This window comes from Scyliorhinus canicula, chromosome 20, assembly GCF_902713615.1.
Source record: "Scyliorhinus canicula chromosome 20, sScyCan1.1, whole genome shotgun sequence".
NCBI lineage: Eukaryota > Metazoa > Chordata > Chondrichthyes > Carcharhiniformes > Scyliorhinidae > Scyliorhinus > Scyliorhinus canicula.
Window position 1 is genome coordinate 82,687,228 of NC_052165.1, and position 20,257 is coordinate 82,707,484.

At 47.4% G+C, this 20,257-nt stretch overlaps 1 protein-coding gene across 1 annotated transcript in view; it reads right to left on the reverse strand.

Moving 5' to 3' along the window:
• LOC119954889 (aldo-keto reductase family 1 member B1-like) overlaps positions 1–20,257 on the reverse strand; it is a 42,252-nt gene that overhangs the window by 9,733 nt on the left and 12,262 nt on the right. The window contains exon 7 of the mRNA XM_038780514.1: positions 6,253–6,334. Within this exon, the coding sequence (XP_038636442.1) occupies positions 6,253–6,334 (82 nt within the window). The remainder of the gene's footprint in view (positions 1–6,252; positions 6,335–20,257) is intronic.

Genomic DNA, 20,257 nt, shown 5'->3' on the forward strand with positions numbered 1-20,257 from the left:
CCCTACATGCCTTCTCCACTGGCCCTATATCCGCAGGGTCGCCACCACTACCGGTCTGGTGGAGTACCTGGCCGGCGGCAGCAGTAGAGGAGCCATGACCAGGGCTGCCAAGCTGGAGCCCCTGCACGAAGCCGCCTCCACCCGCTAGTACTGGGGAAAATTGATGTACAGAGAGATCTGAGAGTTCAGGTCCATTGTACCCTGAAGGTGGTAACGCAGGTTGATAAGAGTGGTCAAGAAGGCATACATAAGAACATAAGAACTAGGAGCAGGAGTAGGCCATCTGGCCCCTCGAGCCTGCTCCGCCATTCAATTAGATCATGGCTGATCTTTTGTGGACTCAGCTCCACTTTCCGGCCCGAACATAACCCTTAATCCCTTTATTCTTCAAAAAACTATCTATCTTTACCTTAAAAACATGTAATGAAGGAGCCTCAACTGCTTCACTGGGCAAGGAATTCCATAGATTCACAACCCTTTGGGTGAAGAAGTTCCTCCTAAACTCAGTTCTAAATCTACTTCCCCTTATTTTGAGGCTATGCCCCCTAGTTCTGCTGTCACCCGCCAGTGGAAACAACTTGCCCGCATCTATCCTATCTATTCCCTTCATAATTTTAAATGTTTCTATAAGATCCTCCCTCATCCTTCTAAATTCCAACGAGTACAGTCCCAGTCTACTCAACCTCTCCTCATAATCCAACCCCTTCAGCTCTGGGATTAACCTAGTGAATCTCCTCTGCACACCCTCCAGCGCCAGTACGTCCTTTCTCAAGTAAGGAGACCAAAACTGAACACAATACTCCAGGTGTGGCCGCACTAACACCTTATACAATTGCAACATAACCTCCCTAGTCTTAAACTCCATCCCTCTAGCAATGAAGGACAAAATTCCATTTGCCTTCTTAATCACCTGTTGCACTTGTAAACCAACCTTCTGTGACTCATGCACTAGCACACCCAAGTCTCTCTGAACAGCGGCATGCTTTAATATTTTATCGTTTAAATAATAATCCCGTTTGCTGTTATTCCTACCAAAATGGATAACCTCACATTTGTCAACATTGTATTCCATTTGCCAGACCCTAGCCCATTCACTTAACCTATCCAAATCCCTCTGCAGACTTCCAGTATCCTCTGCACTTTTCGCTTTACCACTCATCTTAGTGTCATCTGCAAACTTGGACACATTGCCCTTGGTCCCCAACTCCAAATCATCAATGTAAATTGTGAACAATTGTGGGCCCAACACGGATCCCTGAGGGACACCACTAGCTACTGATTGCCAACCAGAGAAACACCCATTTATCCCAACTCTTTGCTTTCTATTAATTAACCAATCCTCTATCCATGCTACTACTTTACCCTTAATGCCATGCATCTTTATCTTATGCAGCAACCTTTTGGGTGGCACCTTGTCAAAGGCTTTCTGGAAATCCAGATACACCACATCCATCGGCTCCCCGTTATCTAATGCACTGGTAATGTCCTCAAAAAATTCCACTAAATTAGTTAGGCACGACCTGCCTTTTACGAACCCATGCTGCGTCTGCCCAATGGGACAATTTCTATCCAGATGCCTCGCAATTTCTTCCTTGATGATAGATTCCAGCATCTTCCCTATTACCGAAGTTAAACTCACTGGCCTATAATTTCCTGCTTTCTGCCTACCTCCTTTTTTAAACAGTGGCGTCACGTTTGCTAATTTCCAATCCACCAGGACCACCCCAGAGTCTAGTGAATTTCGGTAAATTATCACTAGTGCATCTGCAATTTCCCTAGCCATCTCTTTTAGCACTCTGGGATGCATTCCATCAGGGCCAGGAGACTTGTCTACCTTTAGCCCCATTAGCTTGCCCAACACTCCCTCCTTAGTGATAACAATCCTCTCAAGGTCCTCACCTGTCATAGCCTCATTTCTATCAGTCGCTGCCATGTTATTTGTGTCTTCCACTGTGAAGACCGACCCAAAAAACCTGTTCAGTTCCTCAGCCATTTCCTCATTTCCCATTATTAAAACTCCCTTCTCATCCTCTAAAGGACCAATATTTACCTTAGCCACTCTTTTTTGTCTTACATATTTGTAAAAACTTTTACTGTCTGTTTTAATATTCTGAGCAAGTTTACTATCATACTCTATCTTACTCTTCTTTATGGCTTTTTTAGTAGCTTTCTGTTGCCCCCTAAAGATTTCCCAGTCCTCTAATCTCCCAGCAATCTTTGCCACTTTATATGCTTTTTCCTTCAATTTGATACTCTCCCTTATTTCCTTAGATATCCACGGTCGATTTTCCCTCTTTCTTCCGTCCTTCCTTTTTGTTGGTATAAACCTTTGCTGAGCACTGTGAAAAATCGCTTGGAAGGTTCTCCACTGTTCCTTAACTGTTCCACCATAAAGTCTTAGCTCCCAGTCTACCTTAGCTAGTTCTTCTCTCATCCCCTTGTAATCTCCTTTGTTTAAACACAAAACACTAGTATTTGATTTTACTTTCTCACCCTCCATCTGTATTTTAAATTCCACCATATTGTGATCGCTCCTTCCGAGAGGATCCGTAACTATGAGATCATGAATCAATCCTGTCTCATTACACAGGACAAGATCTAGGACCGCTTGTTCCCTCGTAGGTTCCATTACATACTGTTCTAGGAAACTATCGCGGATACATTCTATAAACTCCTCCTCACGGTTGCCTTGACCGACCTGGTTAAACCAATCGACATGTAGATTAAAATCCCCCATGATAACTGCTGTACCATTTCTACATGCATCAGTTATTTCTTTGTTTATTGCCTGCCCCACCATCTCGTTACTATTTGGTGGCCGATAGACTACTCCTATCAGTGACTTTTTCGCCTTACTATTCCTGATTTCCACCCAAATGGATTCAACCTTATCCTCCATAGCACCGATGTCATCCCTTACTATTGCCCGGATGTCATCCTTAAATAACAGAGCAACACCACCTCCCTTACCATCCACTCTGTCCTTCCGAATAGTTTGATACCCTCGGATATTTAACTCCCAGTCGTGACCATCCTTTAAACATGTTTCAGTAATGGCCACTAAATCATAGTCATTTACGATGATTTGTGCCACCAACTCATTTACTTTATTCCAAATACTACGAGCATTCAGGTAAAGTACACTTATGTTGGTTTTTTTTACCTCTGTTTTGAATCTTAACATCTCCAGTTTTATTCCTTTTGTTATTACTGGGCCTATTCACTGTGCTCCCCTCAGTCACTGTACCTTGTACTGTCGCCCTTATGGATTTCTGACTATGTCTTCTCTGCCTTGCACTTTTCCCCTTACTTCCTTTTGTTTCTGTCCCTGTTTTACTACCTTCCAACTTCCAGAATTGGTTCCCATCCCCCTGCCACATTAGTTTAAACCCTCCCCAACAGCTCTAGATACTGCATGCTTGCCTTCATCGGACGGGATATTGAGTACAAGAGTCGGCAGGTCATGTTACAGTTGTATAGGAATTTGGTTAGGCCACATTTGGAATACTGCGTGCAGTTCTGGTCACCACATTACCAGAAGGATGTGGATGCTTTAGAGAGGGTGCAGAGGAGGTTCAACAGGATGTTGCCTGTTATGGAGGGTGCTAGCTATGAAGAAAGGTTGAGTACATTAGGATTGTTTTCGTTGGAAAGACGGAGGTTGAGGGGAGGACCTGATTGAGGTCTACAAAATTATGAGAGGTATGGACAGGGTGGATAGCAACAAGCTTTTTCCAAGATTGGGGGTGTCAATTACAAGGGGTCACGATTTCAAGGTGAGAGGGGGAAAGTTTAAGGGAGATGTGCGTGGAAATTTTTTTACGCAGAGGGTGGTGGGTGCCTGGAACGCTTTGCCAGCGGAGGTGGTAGAGGCGGGCACGATAGCATCATTTAAGATGCATCTAGACAGATATATGAACGGGCGGGGAACAGAGGGAAGTAGACCTTGGAAAATAGGAGACAGGTTTAGATAAAGGATCTGGATCGGCGCAGGCTGGGAGGACCGAAGGGTCTGTTTCTGTGCTATAATTTTCTTTGTTCTTTGTACTCACTCTCCACTGTAGTAGTACCGGGTGATTGGAAGGAGGCGAATGTTGTTCCCATGTTCAAGAAAGGGAATAGGGAAATCCCTGGGATTTACAAACCCATCAGTCTTATATAGGGCAGCACGGTAGCATTGTGGATAGCACAATCGCTTCACAGCTCCAGGGTCCCAGGTTCGATTCCGGCTTGGGTCACTGTCTGTGCGGAGTCTGCACATCCTCCCCGTGTGTGCATGGGTTTCCTCCAGGTGCTCCGGTTTCCTCCCACAGTCAAAAAGAAGTGCCGGTTAGGTGGATTGGCCATGATAAATTGCCCTTAGTGTTCAAAATTGCCCTTAGTGTTGGGTGGGGTTACTGGGTTATGGGGATAGGGTGGAGGTGTTGACCTTTGGTAGGGTGCTCTTTCCAAGAGCCGGTGCAGACTCGATGGGCCAAATGGCCTCCTACTGCACTGCAAATTCTATGATAATCTATGATATCTGTGGTGAGCAAAATATTCAAAAGGATTCTGAGAGATAGGATAGATAATTATTTGGAAAAACACAGTTTGATTAAAGATAGTCAGCATGGCTTTGTGAGGGCCAGGTCATGCCTCACAACCCTCATTGAATTCTTTGAGGATGTGATGAGACACATTGATGAAGGTTGGGCAGTGGAAGTGGTGTATATGGATTTCAGCAAGGCATTTGATAAGATTCGCCATGGTAGGCTTATTCAGAAAGTTAGGGGGCATCGGATAGAGGGAAATTTGGTTGTCTGGATACAGAATTGGCTGGCCAAAAGAAGACAGTGAGTGGTAGTGGATGGAAAGTATTCCGCCTGGAGATCGGTGACCAGTGGTGTCCCGCAGGGATCTGTTCTGGGACCTCTGCTCTTTGTGGTTTTTATAAATGACGTGGATGAGGAAGTGGAAGGGTGGGTTAGTAAGTTGGCCGATGACACGAAGGTTGGTGTTGTAGATAGTGTCGAGGGCTATTGCAGGTTACAACAGGACATTAACAGGATGCAGAACTGGGCTGAGAAGTTGCAGATGGAGTTCAACCTAGATAAATGTGAAGTGCTTCATTTTGGAAGGTCGAATTTGAATGCTGAATACAGGGTTAAAGGCAGGATTCTTGGAGGTGTGCAGGAACAGAAGATCTTGGGATCCATGCACATAGATCTCTCAAAGTTGCCTCCCAGGTTGATAGGGTTGTTAAATAGGTGTATGGTGTGTTGGCTTTCCTTAAAAGGTGGACTGAGTTTAAGAGCTGTGAGGTTTTGCTGCAGCTTTATAAAACGCTGGTTCGACCACACTTGGAATATTGTGTCAGTTCTGGTCCCCTCATTATAGGAAGGATGTGGATGCTTTGGAGAGGGTGCCGAGGAGATTTACCAGGATGATGCCTGGACTGGAGGGCATGTCTTATAAAGAAAGGCTGAGGGAGCTTGTGCTTTTCTCACTGGAGCGAAGAAGGAAGAGAGGTGACTTGATAGAGGTGTACAAGATGACGAGAGGCATGGATAGAGTGGATAGCCAGAGACTTTTCCCCAGGGCGGAAATGCCTGTCACGAGGGGACATAGTTTTAAGGTGATTGGAGGAAGATATAGGGGAGGCGTCAGAGGTAGGTTCTTTACACAGAGTGGTGGGTGTGTGGAAGGCACTGCCAGTGGTGGTGGTGGAGTAGGAGTCCTTATGGACATTTAAGTGACTCTTAGACAGGCACATGGACAGCAGTAATTGAAGGGGTGTAGGTTAGGTTGATCTTAGATTAGGATAAATGGTCAAAAATCGTGGGCCAAAGTGCCTGTACTGTACTATATTGTTTTATGTTAACGTAAAGAGCATGTAATAAAACTGTTACTTTTGAGTCAGCACAGTGACAAGCATTGCTGCCTGACAGCGCCAGGGACCTGGGTGCAATTCCGGCCTTGGTTGATTGTGTGGAGCTTGCATGTTCTCCCAGTGCCTGCGTGGGTTTCTTTTGTATGCTCCAGTTTCCTCCCACACAGTCCAAAGATGTGCAGATTAGGTGGATTGACCATGCTAAATGCTCCTTAGTAACCAAGATGTGCAGGTTACGTAGGGTTACGGGGACAGGGTTCTCTTTTAGAGGGTCAGTGCATTCAATGCACTGAATGGCCTCCTTCTGCAATGTAGAAATTCTATGATTCTATATGCTCAAACCTGATGCCACAACAGTGCAGATTTAATAAATGGGCCCATACTTGTGCTGTTGATTTTTGAAGTCGACAAGCTATTGCTTTGAGCTTAGGATCCTCAAGAAGTTTTGGCTCGTCCGGTTTCGCCCTAGAACAATGAAAGGAAATCAAATTATTCAAGGCTGTATTTTCCAGGATTTTTAATGCATGTTATACAACCGTTGGTTGATGACATGCAACCCAAGTGTAGACCTTAATTACTTATAGGGACTGCACCTTCTACAAAACAATACAACGGAGACTGGGAATCTGTTCCTTCCAAAAAACAGGTACAGGGGAAATACAGGGGAGTGACAGTGCAGAGAGCCAGCATGAAAATGGCCAAAAAATACCTTTCCTGCACTGCAATAATCGCGGTTTTGCAGTACGGTAGCACAGTTGCTTCACAGCTCCAGGGTCCCAGGTTTGATTCCCGGCTTGGGTCACTGTCTGGGTGGAGTCTGTACATTCTCCCTATGTCTGCGTGGGTTTCCTTTGGGTGCTCCGGTTTCCTCCCACAGTCCAAAGATGTGGAGGTTAGGTGGATTGGCCATGATTCTTCCTCCCCCCGCCACAAGATTGCCACAGACGGGACACCGTGGACCATGTAAATATCCATTGCCCTCGGGCAAGAATTTCTGATCACCGGGCGGGCCCGGCCGGATAATCTCACCCTAAAAGATGCAACGTGATAGAACCAGGGATAAATGAGAAAGAAGAGTAAAATATTTGGTGGGATTTCTTTGGCCATTCACGTTGTCGGAACCATCATGGCAGCGAGGGGTGTGCTCTACAGAAAACCCTATTGACACATTGGAGACTGATAGCAAAGGTAAGGGATCCAAGTAAGTTTGGCAGATTGGATCAAAAAGAGGGTGATGTTCGAGGGGCACTTTTCTGACTGGAGACCTGTATATAGTTGTGACCTGCAGGGATCAGTGTTGTGGCCCTTGCTGTTTGTGGTTTAGATAAATGATTTAGAAATGAATGTAGGAGGGCTGATCAATAAGTTCACGGATGATACAAAATACACTAAATAGTGAGGAAGATAGCATAGGATGACAGGAAGATATAGACGGGCTGGTCAGATAGGCTGATCAGTATCAAATAAAATTCAATCCGGAAAAAAGTGCGAGGTTGTGCAGGACACATAAGACAAGGGAAAACATGATAAACGGCAGGACCCTGGGAAGCACAAAGGTGTGCATGTATCATAGAATTTACAGTGCAGAAGGCCATTCGACCCATTGAGTGTACACCGGACCTTGAAAGAGCACCCTACTTAAGCCTACACCTCCACCCTATCTCTGTTATCCCAACTAACGTTTGGACACTAAGGGGCAATTTAGCATGGCCAATCCACCTAACCTGCACATCTTTGAACTGGGGGAGGAAACCGGAGCACCCAGAGGAAACCCACGCAGACACAAGACGACAAGTCTCCTGGCCCTGATGGAATGCATCCCAGAGTGCTAAAAGAGATGGCTAGGGAAATTGCAGATGCACTCATGATAATTTACCAAAATTCACTAGATTCTGGGGTGGTCCTGGAGGATTGAAAATGAGCAAACTTGACACCAGTTTAAAAAAGGAGGTAGGCAGAAAGCAGGAAATTATAGGCCAGTGAGCTTAACTTCGGTAGTAGGGAAGATGCTGGAATCTATCATCAAGGAAGAAATAGCGAGGCATCTGGATAGAAATTGTCTCATTGGGCAGACGCAGCATGGGTTCAAAAAGGGCAGGTCATGCCTAACTAATTTAGTGGAATTTTTTGAGACCATTACCAGTGCGGTAGATAACGGGGATCCAATGGATGTGGTATATCTGGATTTCCAGAAAGCTTTTGACAATGTGCCACACAAAAGGTTGTTGCATGAGATAAAAAGTCATGGCATTAAGGGTAAAGTAGTAGCATGGATAGAGGATTGGTTAATTAATAGAAAGCAAAGAGTAAGGATTAATGGGTGTTTCTCTGGTTGGCAATCAGTAGCTAGTGGTGTCCCTCAGGGATCCGTGTTGGGCCCACAACTGTTCACAATTCACATAGATGATTTGGAGTTGGGGACCAAGGGCAATGTGTCCAAGTTTGCAGATGACACTAAGATGAGTGGTAAAGCGAAAAGTGCAGAGGATACTGGAAGTCTGCAGAGGGATTTGGATAGGTTAAGTGAATGGGCTAGGGTCTGGCAGATGGAATACAATGTTGACAAATGTGAGGTTATCCATTTTGGTAGGAATAATAGCAAAAGGGATTATTATTTAAACGATAAAATATTAAAACATGCCGCTGTGCAGAGAGACTTGGGTGTGCTAGTGCATGAGTCACAGGAGGTTGGTTTACAGGTGCAACAGGTGATTAAGAAGGCAAATGCAATTTTGTCCTTCATTGCTAGAGGGATGGAGTTTAAGACTAGGGAGGTTATGTTGCAATTGTATAAGGTGTTAGTGAGGCCACACTTGGAGTATTGTTTTGGTCTCCTTACTTGAGAAAGGACGTACTGGCACTGGAGGGTGTGCAGAGGAGATTCACTAGGTTAATCCCAGAGCTGAAGGGGTTGGATTATGAGGAGAGGTTGAGTAGACTGGGACTGTACTCGTTGGAATTTAGAAGGATGAGGGGGGATCTTATAGAAACATTTAAAATTATGAAGGGAATAGATAGGATAGATGCGGGCAGGTTGTTTCCACTGGCGGGTGAAAGCAGAACTAGGGGACACAGCCTCAAAATAAGGGGAAGTAGATTTAGGACTCAGTTTAGGAGGAACTTCTTCACCCAAAGGGTTGTGAATCTATGGAATTTCTTGCCCAGTGAAATAGTTGAGGCTCCTTCATTACATGTTTTTAAGGTAAAGATAGATAGTTTTTTGAAGAATAAAGGGATTAATGGTTATGGTGTTCGGGTCGGAAAGTGGAGCTGAGTCCACAAAAGATCAGCCATGATCTCATTGAATGGCGGAGCAGGCTCGAGGGGCCAGATGGCCTACTCCTGCTCCTAGTTCGTATGTTCTTATGTTCTTGCCCCCCCCCCCAAACGCAATATGAAGGCCCCATGCTGAGCAACCACAACCTGATCATGCGCAAAGATTCCAGCTTGCCACCTTGGCAGTGCCAACCTGGCGCCACCCCTGCCAGTTGGCACTGCCTGGAATTCCCCATTGTAAAACAACGGGGCTATGTGCAGCCTATGCGGGGCTATGCACACGCTCTCTGTTCAGGCCCCTTATTCAAAGTGAGTCGTGTTGAATAGCCATGTGTTTCTCCGCACTGTAAGTGCCAGGAAACGGCGCTAAACGCGCTCGCTTGGGGTCTTTGTTCCCTTTTGGGACGATCATACCTGTTGCTCCCTTTTGGGAGAATTGCGCCTATAATTTTATTTAAATTTAGAATCACGTTAGCAAATAAAAGGTTGGACTTTGAAAACTAATAATGCGATAAAGGAAATGGGGGACATATTGAATCAATCACTGTGAGTATTTACAGCAGTCAGAAAACCACAATTCCTGAGGAAGCAAATATTGAATTAGGAGCAGGGATTGATTAAAATTAACGCAAGCACAATAGTAGTTACGAAGAAAATAATAGCATAGGCTTTCCATTCCTGGGACATTTGGACCAGTTCTGTGGGAGATGGCCTTTGGTGGCCAGATGGGTTGCATCTGACCAGAACTGGGACCAATTTCCTTGTGGGTGGCTTTGCTAGTGCTACTCATAGTTCACGGTTGGAGGATGAGATGCAGGAGAGGATGATATGCAGGAGATAATGGGCGTTATATAACCAAATTTGTTCGAAGTGTGGCAGTGAGTAGGAAATGACAGGAGTTTCCCCGACAGCCAACCCGACGAGGCAGTTACTGGTATACAACTTTATTGGTCCACTTAATAAAGGCCCCATGGGCTTCACGCTGCAAAAGACTGTCCTGCCAGCTGATTCCCCAGGACCACGCCTGGCAGTTTCACACTAACGAGGGGGAGCAGCACTTAAAATTGGTCCAAAGATTTGGACACACTGACCTGGCCCTACTGTTGGACGCAGGAGTTCAGATGGGATGCCTGCTCCCCCAAGGGGCTCGGCTGGGGAGCGGGGGTGGGGTGTCAGCCAGTTCTGCCTGGGAGGACGTAGCAGTAGCCGTCAGCGTGGGAAGCATGACCAGGAGGACCGCCACCCACTGCCACACAAAGCTAAACGATGTCCACCAGGCCACGGGTGAGTTGGCACCGGCCCTATTGGCACCAATCCCGCTCGCCACCCACACCCTCCCTGACAAACATGTGATTGGCACCACCCCACCATACATTGCTCTGCATGGGTGGGCTGGGACAGTGGTGTCCACACCTGCCCCCCCATGAAGCATGAGTCTCACGATTTCCTCTGTGTCCCCGCAGAAGCTGGCCCATAATACACAGGCGAGGGTGTTGGGGGTGCGGGACTCCCTTCGAGCAATGGACATTGAAGGTCACTGACATCGAGATTGGCCTACACTAAGGAGGTGATTATCCACCCCAGATGACCTGGCACGTGTGTTGTTCATGCCAGCATGTTGATCCTTCACCCATTGACCATACTGTTCCACAGGATTTCCATCCCATGGGGCCGGCCCATCCGGGGTGGTTCTCTTCCCCCACTCCCCCGAGAACATCTCGGATGACAGCTCCGAGGATATCACCACCGTTATCTCCACCGTCCACCAGTGCAGAAACACATACTCTGTCTGCGAAAGTAGTGGACAGGCTTCTGGGGCACAGTCTGGTGAGCACCACACAGATGTGCACATCAGGTGGAGGCAGGAACGTCCAGGCGAAATAGCTGTCGGGAGGTCTTCTGGATGCCATGACTGCTCTAGCAAAGTCCCAATCAGATGCTGAGCCTCTGGACCAGGTTTACCCGAAGCTGATGCAGTCGAAAGGGTGCTGCTGTGAGATTCAGAGGATTATGTCAGCGACACTCCAGCAGGTCCATAGTTGATTGGATGAGTGCCAAAGTCTGTGGGCGCAGGAGATAGATGCGGAATTGCGTGGCACCAAGGCCAACACTGCTGGACGGCGACCGCAGTAGAGAGCCTGGAGCACGACGGCAGCAGAGGGTGTATTGGTGTCCAAGGCATGTCTCAGTCCGTGTTGGCCATGGCTGAGCACCTCAGCAGCATGTCCCAGTCGCTTGGGGAGGGGTTCCCTGATGCAGATGGACCTTTCCAAGGCATTGCGGAGTATGTCCCAGTCTCAGGTAGCATTGCCGAGGCGCTCCAGAGCATGGCCCACTCAAAGGGGCATCAGCGAGGGCATCAACCTCATTGGATGGACAATGGGAGCTGCCAGGGCTGGCAGAAACAGATGACGCAGGAGTTCAAAAACAAGGCATGCAAAGTATTGGGAAAGACAGATAACATTAGAGTAGCAAGTACAGAGCATAACTTGATATTATTGGGGTCCGTCTTGTTCCCCAAAATTTAACTGACTTTAGGGATCAATGTTTTCTGAAAAGGCTAGGAACATTACAAGTTCTTCTTCTGATTTAAAGTTTTAAAAATTCTCATTCAATTTATTATGTGGTCTATAATTGTTTAAATGGAGCACTGACAATATCATAGGAATCAGGATTCGGAGGATTGGCTAAAACCAGTAGTATAAAATAGAGGAATTGATAATACCCAAAGCAAATTAGCTCAACGTACTCATGTAGTGAGCAGCTGCATCTATTTATATTAAAAGCGAAGAGATTACTGCATGATACAGTTATTTATAATTGCCAAAGGAAGAGAGTTATTTATAATTGCCAAAGGAAGAGATAGTGTGGGCAGAATCTGATCTGCTTCCAACAACTTTTACTTCTTTTATTTTTTCCACAAGATGTGGGTTTCACTGACAAGATCCGCATTTGTTGCCCATCCCTAATTGCCCTTGAACTGAGTGGGTTGCTGGTGCATTTCAGAGAGCAATTAAGTATCAACCACATTGCGGTCATATGTAGGCCAGACCAGGTAAGGACGGCAATTTCCTTCCCTAAAGGACAGTGAACCAGATGGATTTAATTCTTGTTCTTTGTTATAAACCTTTAAATGAAATGAAATGAAAAAATGAAATGAAAATCACTTATTGTCACAAGTAGGCTTCAATGAAGTTCCTGTGAAAAGCCCCTGGTTACCACATTCCGGTGCCTGTTTGGTGAGGCTGGGACAGGAGGTTAATGTGCATATTCCGTCGGCACCAGTACCAATAGCGCCATGGCAAGGTCCCTCAGGCACAGGACCTCATTCCTAGGCCTTGGGAGAATCTGGCAGCAATATATTTAAATGAGCCTAATGGTGAGGCAGAGTTCCAGATCAAGACATCTTGCGAGATCGGGGTGTTCCGAGCATTGCAAAAGACGCGAGAGGCCTCTCACAAGATTTTAATGGCCTTGTCGTCTCACCGGTGTCAGGCGCGATGAGGTTGTTCGATCGTGTCCATTGTGTTTAGAGGTAAGCAGGTCAGGGGATCAGAGTGGATAAAAATAATGTAATTAATAGGAGGAGCCATATCTGTAGCAGGCAATTTAGCATCGAGTCTGCTAGGAGCTGCAGGCTGAGCAGCAGCTTTTGCCAAAGGTTGTTAAGTATTAGTTGATAGAAGGATCTGCACGCTGTTTCCTGACATCTCTCTCTCTCTCTTAAGCAGAATTTCCAAGAAATCTATTCAAGTGTTGTTATAACCTGCCTGCTTACCATTGGCAGGGACATGGTTTTTCTCGGCATTGGCCGACTCGGCAGTTTACGTCCGGTGACCCAGTGTTCGTTCGGAATTTTGCTGGTGGTGCCCAGTGGGTCCCTGGCGTAATCTTTCGCCAAACGGGCCCTATCTCTTACCAGGTGCAAGCCCAGGGTCGTCTCCAACGCAAACATGTAGACCATGTTCGGTCCAGAAGACTATCCCTGCCAAAGATTGCCCGCCCCAGGAGCTCATTCCTACAGCTGCAGAGACCAGACACAATGGAAAGTATTCCTCACAATCTTCCTCTGGTGCCTCACTCAAAGCCTGTGCAGGTCGTGACAGAACTGCGTGGAGATAAAGACGCCGAGATGACGGAGGCAGCAGACTCTGACTCCGGGATGGAGACACAAGACACCTCAGAGGGGGAATCCTCGGGCCGACGGGCCGTGGATGTACAACTGTTAGGTTGTTCATCACGGAAGCGCCGGTCTCCATCTCATTACACGCCGCCTGATCCAGCGCCTTGTGCAAATGGTGTCCGGCCTGCGGCAAAACGAGTCCGACGCCCTCCTACGCCAGGGTCTCCGGTAGATTCCTTGGACTTTGGGGGGGGGGGGGGGGGGGGGGATGTTATAACCTGCCTGCTTACCATTGGCTGGGGACTAATGACAATCCCACAATCCTACAATCCTGTGGGAGTATGAGCTTCCCCAATGAGGGGGGCAGAGAAATCATTAGCAGACTCCCTGCATAAATAGAGCTGGCCAGTTTGGAACCAGGGAGAGAGGAGTTTGGCAGCAAGAGAAGTTGTTGCTGCTGTTGTGTGTATGTATGTTAATTTGTAAATAAATGTTATTTCTTTGTATCCTGCAAACTCGTGCTGGATTCTTCATGGCCCTCACAAAAAGTGTGCTTGATAACTTTATTTATAAATGGCTTTTGACTGGTGATGGGCTTTGCTTATAGAGAGGTATAAGTCTGTAGTAAAAAGGAATTATTTTTATTTTAAGAATTGTTTTACTGTTAATTGACAAGCTATGATGTTAATATAGAACATAGAACAGTACAGCACAGAACAGGCCCTTCGGCCCTCGATGTTGTGCCGAGCAATGATCACCCTACTCAAACCCATGTATCCACCCTATACCCGTAACCCAACAACCCCCCCCTTAACCTTACTTTTTAGGACACTACAGGCAATTTAGCATGGCCAATCCACCTAACCCGCACATCTTTGGACTGTGGGAGGAAACCGGAGCACCCGGAGGAAACCCACGCACACACGGGGAGGACGTGCAGACTTCGCACAGACAGTGACCCAGCCGGGAATCAAACCTGGGACCCTGGAGCTGTGAAGCATTTATGCTAACCACCATGCTACCGTGCTGCTTATGTTTAATCCTGTATTAAGAATCGCTCCTGGAGTGAAGTATCCTTTCCTCACAATTTAAAATGTTTGCGGTTCTTGTCCGGTATCCTGACAAATGTCAGGGATCTTAACAAAGTAATGTTATTCACTTTGGGCAGGAGAAATAAGAAAAACCAGAGCATTAATTATAGAAGAATGGCTGCAAGATTTCAAGGTGCAGAAGGATCTCGGTGAAGCAAGAGTTACAAAATGGAAGGCTCATTGGAATGTCATTTATTATGACGAGAATTAGAACATAAATGCAAGGATGTTATGCTTCAGTTCTGCAGGACATTGGTGAGAACACATCTTGAATACTGTGTGTAGTTTTGATCTCCAGATTTAAAAAAAGGATATAAGCATATTGGAGAAGGGCAGCACGGTGGCGCAGTGGGTAGCATTGCTGCCTCACAGCGCAGAGGTCCCAGGTTCAATCCCCACCCTGGGTCAGTGTCATGTGGAGTTTGCACATTCTCCCCTTGCCTGCGTTCATCTTACCCCCACAACCCAAAAGATGTTGGCCATGCTATATTGCCCCTTAATTGGAAATAAAAAATTGGATACTTTAAATTTTTTTTAAAAAAATAAATGTATTGGAGATTTACTAGATTGATACCTGGAATGAGCGGGTGATCTTATAAGGAAAGGTTGGGCAGACATGGCTTGTTTCCACTGGAGATTAGAAGATAGTGAAGGGTGAATTGGTTGAAGTATACAAAATTCTGACTGATCTTGACATGGAAACATATTTCCTCCTGCGGGCAAGTTCAGAATTCAGGAGACCAGTTTTAAAATTAGGGGTCATGCTTTTAGGGCGGAGACAAGGAGAAGATTTGTTTAAATAGGGCTGTGAGACACTGGAGCTATCTGCCTCAGAAGCCAGTGGAGGCAGGGTCATTGAATGTTTTATGGCGAAGGTAGATTGATTCCCTTACCTAACGAGAATGCAAGATTATCAGGGGCAGATGGGAATGTAGAACTTGAAACACAAAAAGGTCAGTCAAGTATGGCGGAGCAGTAGGCCTACTTTGAAATATTCAACATATATAAAAAATAGCTTCGGGCAAGGTATTGGGAAGGAACAAAGGAGTCTATGACTCTATTTTGTGGTCTTTTGAATAAATCTGAATCAATATAAAGACTGGCTCCAGAGGAATCCATGTATGTGCACTGATTTATGGGTAGTGAGGCTTTGCATGGTCCATGGGCCGTACCTTGGACAAGCCTGGTTTAGGATATTCTCTTGAATAAATGCAGATAGCCATGTGGGCATGCTTGTAAATCTCTCTTTAAAGATATACAGCCACGGCGGTGTGTTGATGGTGGATAAGAAAGGTGGGGGGGTGAGAGACCCCCAGTAAGGATAGTTACGTGGAACGTAAGAGGTCCAGTCAAGAGGTCAAGGGTGCTTGCACATCTTAAAAGTCTGAAAACCGATGTGGCAATGCTGCAGGAGACTCACTTGAGGGTGAAGGACCAAGTGAGACTTAAAAAGGGTTGGGTTAGCCAAGTGTTTCACTCTGGATTTGATGGAAGGGCTCGAGGGGTAGCAGTGTTGGTCAGCAAAAGGGTACGCTTCCAGATGGAGAAGGTAGTGGCAGATCAGGGGCTAGATATGTGATTGTGGCCGGGGTGCTGGACGGGAGATTAGTGGCGCTGGTAAGTGTATATGGTCCCAACTGGGACGATGCGGGATTTGCAAGGAAGGTTTTTGGAGCCATTCCTGACTTGGACACACACGAGCTGATTGTGGGGGGGGAACTGGAACTTGGTGCAGGAGCCAAGGTTGGACAGATCACGGCTGCGCTCGCTGGTCCCATCAGGGGGGGGCAAAGGCGCTAGCTGGGCTAATGGTGGAAATGGGAAGGGTGGACCCTTGGAGTTTCCTGCACCCAGGGGAACGGGAGTACTCGTTTTTCTCAGCAGTCCATAGGGTATACTCGCGGATCAACTTTTTTGTGGTGGGAAAGGCTTTGCTGGCTGGAGTCAAGGGGTCGGAATACTCTGCAATTGCTGTGTCAGATCACGCGCCACATTGGGTGGATATGGTGCTGGAGAAGGGGGTAGTGCAGAGGCCGGGGTGGAAACTGGATGTGGGGCTTTTGGGGAACCAAGTATTCTGTGAAAAAATTGGAAAGGTAATTAAGGAATATGTAAGATTCAACTGTACGGGCAAGGTGTCAATGGCAGTCGTCTGGGAGGCTCTAAAGGCAGTAGTGAGAGGTGAGGTAATTTCGTTTAAGGCCAGGGTGGACGAAGAGGAGAGGTTGGAGCGGCAGAGGCTAATAGATGAGATGTTGGAGGTAGATAGGAGTTATGCGGAGGATGGGGACCCAGCGATGCTGGGAAAGAGGAAGGAATTGCAGGCGAGCTTCGACCGACTATCCACCAGGAAGGCGGTGCGCCAACTGAGGTGAGCGAGGGGTGCAGTTTATGAGCATGGAGAGGTATGTTAGCAGGTCAGCTCCGGAGGGAGCCAGCAGCAAGGGAAATTCTTCAGGTAAGGGATAGGGCTGGGAAGTTGGTGATGGCTCCGGAGCTGATTAACAAGGTTTTTGAGGAATTCTACGAGAGGTTGTACCGGTCAGAGCCACCCGGGAGAGACGTGAGATGCTGGAATTTCTGGATGGGTTGGAGTACCCAAGGCTAGGGGAGGGGGACAAGGCTACATTAGAAGGAGCAATACTGGAGCAGGAGATAAAAGACTCGATTGGGAGGATGCAGTCGGGGAAGGTGGCAGGGCCGGATGGGTTTCCGGTGGAATATTATAATAAATTTAAGGATAAGGTCACACCCCTGATGGTAGGGATGCTTGAAGAGGCAATAGGGAAGGGAGTGCTGCCGCAAACCTTGGGGCAGGCATCGATTTCACTGTTGCTTAAAAAGGATAAGGATCCGACGGTGTGGGTCGTATAGGCCCATTTCACTTAATGTGGACGCAAAGGTGCTGGCAAAGATACTGGCGGGTAGGCTGGAGGGGTGCCTCCCGAAAATGATAGGTGAGGATCAGACAGGGTTCGTGAAGGGGAGGCAGCTATTTTTGAATATTAGGAGGGTCTTGAACGTCGTTATGGCACCGGCGGAAGGGAAGGAAACAGAGGTGGGAATGGCACTGGACGCCGAAAAGGAGTTTGATCGGGTGGAATGAGGGTACCTGATGGCAGTGCTGGAACGGTTTGGGATTGAACCAAGATTTGTGAACTGGGTAAAGATATTGTATAAGGAGCCGGAGGCGAGTGTCCGCACGAACAATATCAGTTCGAGATACTTCTCTCTCCACCGTGGGACGAGGCAGGGATGTCCTATGTCCCCCCCTGCTGTTTGCGCTTGCGATTAAGCCGTTGGCCATCGCATTAAGAAGTTCGGGAACATGGAAAGAAATAGTGAGGGGGGGGGTGATAGAGCATAGGGTGTCCTTGTATGCCGACGACTTGCTGCTGTATGTGTCGGAGCCGAGTGCGTCGATAGGAGGAATATTGGAATTGCTGCAGGTATTTGGGTCTTTCTCTGGGTACAAACTGAACTTGGACTTGGTGAGTATTTCGTGGTGTCTCAACCGGGGGTGGGGGCAGGGGTGGTGGGGCTGCCATTTTGTAGATCAGGGACTCACTTTAGGAAAGGCTTCGCAGATACAACATCACTAGTTTGGTGGGGAGAGTGAAAGCTGACCTGGCAAAGTGGGATGGTCTCCCTCTGTCACTGGCGGGTCGGGTGCAGGCGGTTAGAATGAATGTGTTGCCGCGATTTCTGTTTATTTTTCAATGCCTACCGATTTTCCTGCCAAAGTCCTTTTTCAGGGAGATTGAGGGAAGGATTACCTTGTTTATATGGGGAGGGAAGGTGGCCAGAGTGAGGAAGATGCTGCTACAGAGGAGAAGGCAGGCAGGGGGTTTGGGTCTCCTGAACCTGATGTACTACTACTGGGCGGCGAATGTGGGGAAGGTGCGGAGCTGGGTCAGGGGGGTTGATTCCCAGTGGGTCAGAATGGAGGAGTGTTCGTGCAGGGGGTCGGGGCTGAAGGCACTGGCAATGGCCCCGCTCCCGATAGCTCTGGGGAAATACTCAGGGAGTCCGGTAGTAATAGCCTCATTGAAAATCTGGAGGCAGTTTCGCCAACACTTTAGATTGGGGGCAGGGTCGAGGGAAATACCGATCCGGGAGAACCACCGATTTGAGCCAGGGAGATGGGACGGAAGCTTTCGGAAATGGGAAGAGAAGGGGATTAAGGCGCTAAAAGATTTGTTTCCTCGGGGTCGATTTGCAGGATTGAGGGAGCTGGAATCGAAGTATGGGCTGGAAAAAGGGTTTAGGTATGCAGGTTCGGGACTTTGCCAGGAAGGAGATACAGAGTTTCCCCGGAGGCTTCGGCCTCCACGTTGTTGGAGGAGGTGCTGGAGGCAAGTGGACTGGAGAAGGGGACAGTGTCAGCGGTATACAGAGCCATGTTGGAAAAGGATAAGGCACCACTGGAGGGGATCAAAGCGAAGTGGGAGGAAGAATTGGGAGAGGCTATAGGGGAGGGGGTCTGGTGTGAGGTGCTCCGGAGAGTGAATGCCTCCACCTCGTGTGCGAGGTTGGGGCTGATACAACTGAAGGTGGTGTACAGGGCACACCTCACGAGGGCAAGGATGAGCCGATTCTTTGAAGGGGTAGAGGATGTGTGTGAACGTTGGGGGGGGGGGGGGGGGGGGGGGGGGGGGGGCGGCGCTAATCACGTTCATATGTTTTGGTCCTGTCCAAAGCTTGGGGAGTACTGGAAGAAGGTGTTTATGGTAATTTCCAAGGTGGTGCATGTGAAGCTGGAGCCGGTCCCCGGGAGGCCATATTCAGGGTGTCGGATCAGCCAGAGTTGGAAACGGGTGCGGAGGCAGATATCATCGCCTTCGCCTCGTTTATTTGCAGCTTAATGAGGAAGGGAGAGTATGTTGGATTTTGTTTGGGGAATGAGTGGGATAAATGGTCCATGTTTGCAAGTGGGAAAATATTTGGGGAACGATGACGGTAATGTGAAAAATGAAATGAAAATCACTTATTGTCACGAGTAGGCTTCAATGAAGTTACTGTGAAAAGCCCCTAGTCGCCACATTCCGGCGCCTGTCCGGGGAGGCTGGTACGGGAATCGAACCGTGCTGCTGGCCTGCTTGAAAAGCCAGCAATGTAACTCAGTGAGCTAAACCAGTCCCTGTTGGTTATCAGTGGTTCTGGAAAAGGACAAGGAACAAATCAAGTGTAAAAATACTTAACTGGAAGAGGAATAACTTCAGGGAGTGGAAAAGGGAAAATAAAAAAGTCATTCAATAAAAAGGAGAGGCTGATTAGGGACCAAACAGAAGATGCTACACTTATGGAGGCAAAAGGTCATGGCTTAGCTGCTAAGAGTACTTTCTTACGGGCAGCACGGTAGCACAGTGGTTAGCACTGCCACTTCACAGGTTCGATTCCCGGCTTGGGTCACTGTCTGTGTGGAGTCTGCACGTTCTCCCCGTGTCTGCGTGGGTTTCCTCCCACAGTCCAAAGATGTGCAAGTTAGATGGATTGGGCATGCTAAATTGCCCTTAGTGTCCAAAAATGTTAGGTGGGGTTACTGCGTTATGGGAACAGGTTGGAAGTATGAACCTAAATGGGGTGCTCTTTCCAAGGGCCGATGCAGAATCGATGGGCCAAATGGCTTCCTTCTACACTGTAAATTCTATGATTCTATCTGTCATTACGAAAGACGAGTTCTGCCAATATGTCATTGAAGGTTTACCAAATATTTTATTAGTGTAATAAAGTGAAATCACACTCATGGGCAGAGGTGAGAAACACTGAATCAAGGAAATTGGAAACGGAAACCCTAAACTCAACACTTCTTTCACCAGACCACACTCCGAGACACACACCAGCACAAAATCCCCAAACTAGAAGTATGCAGATGCAAGTCTATTTCTATAAATTATT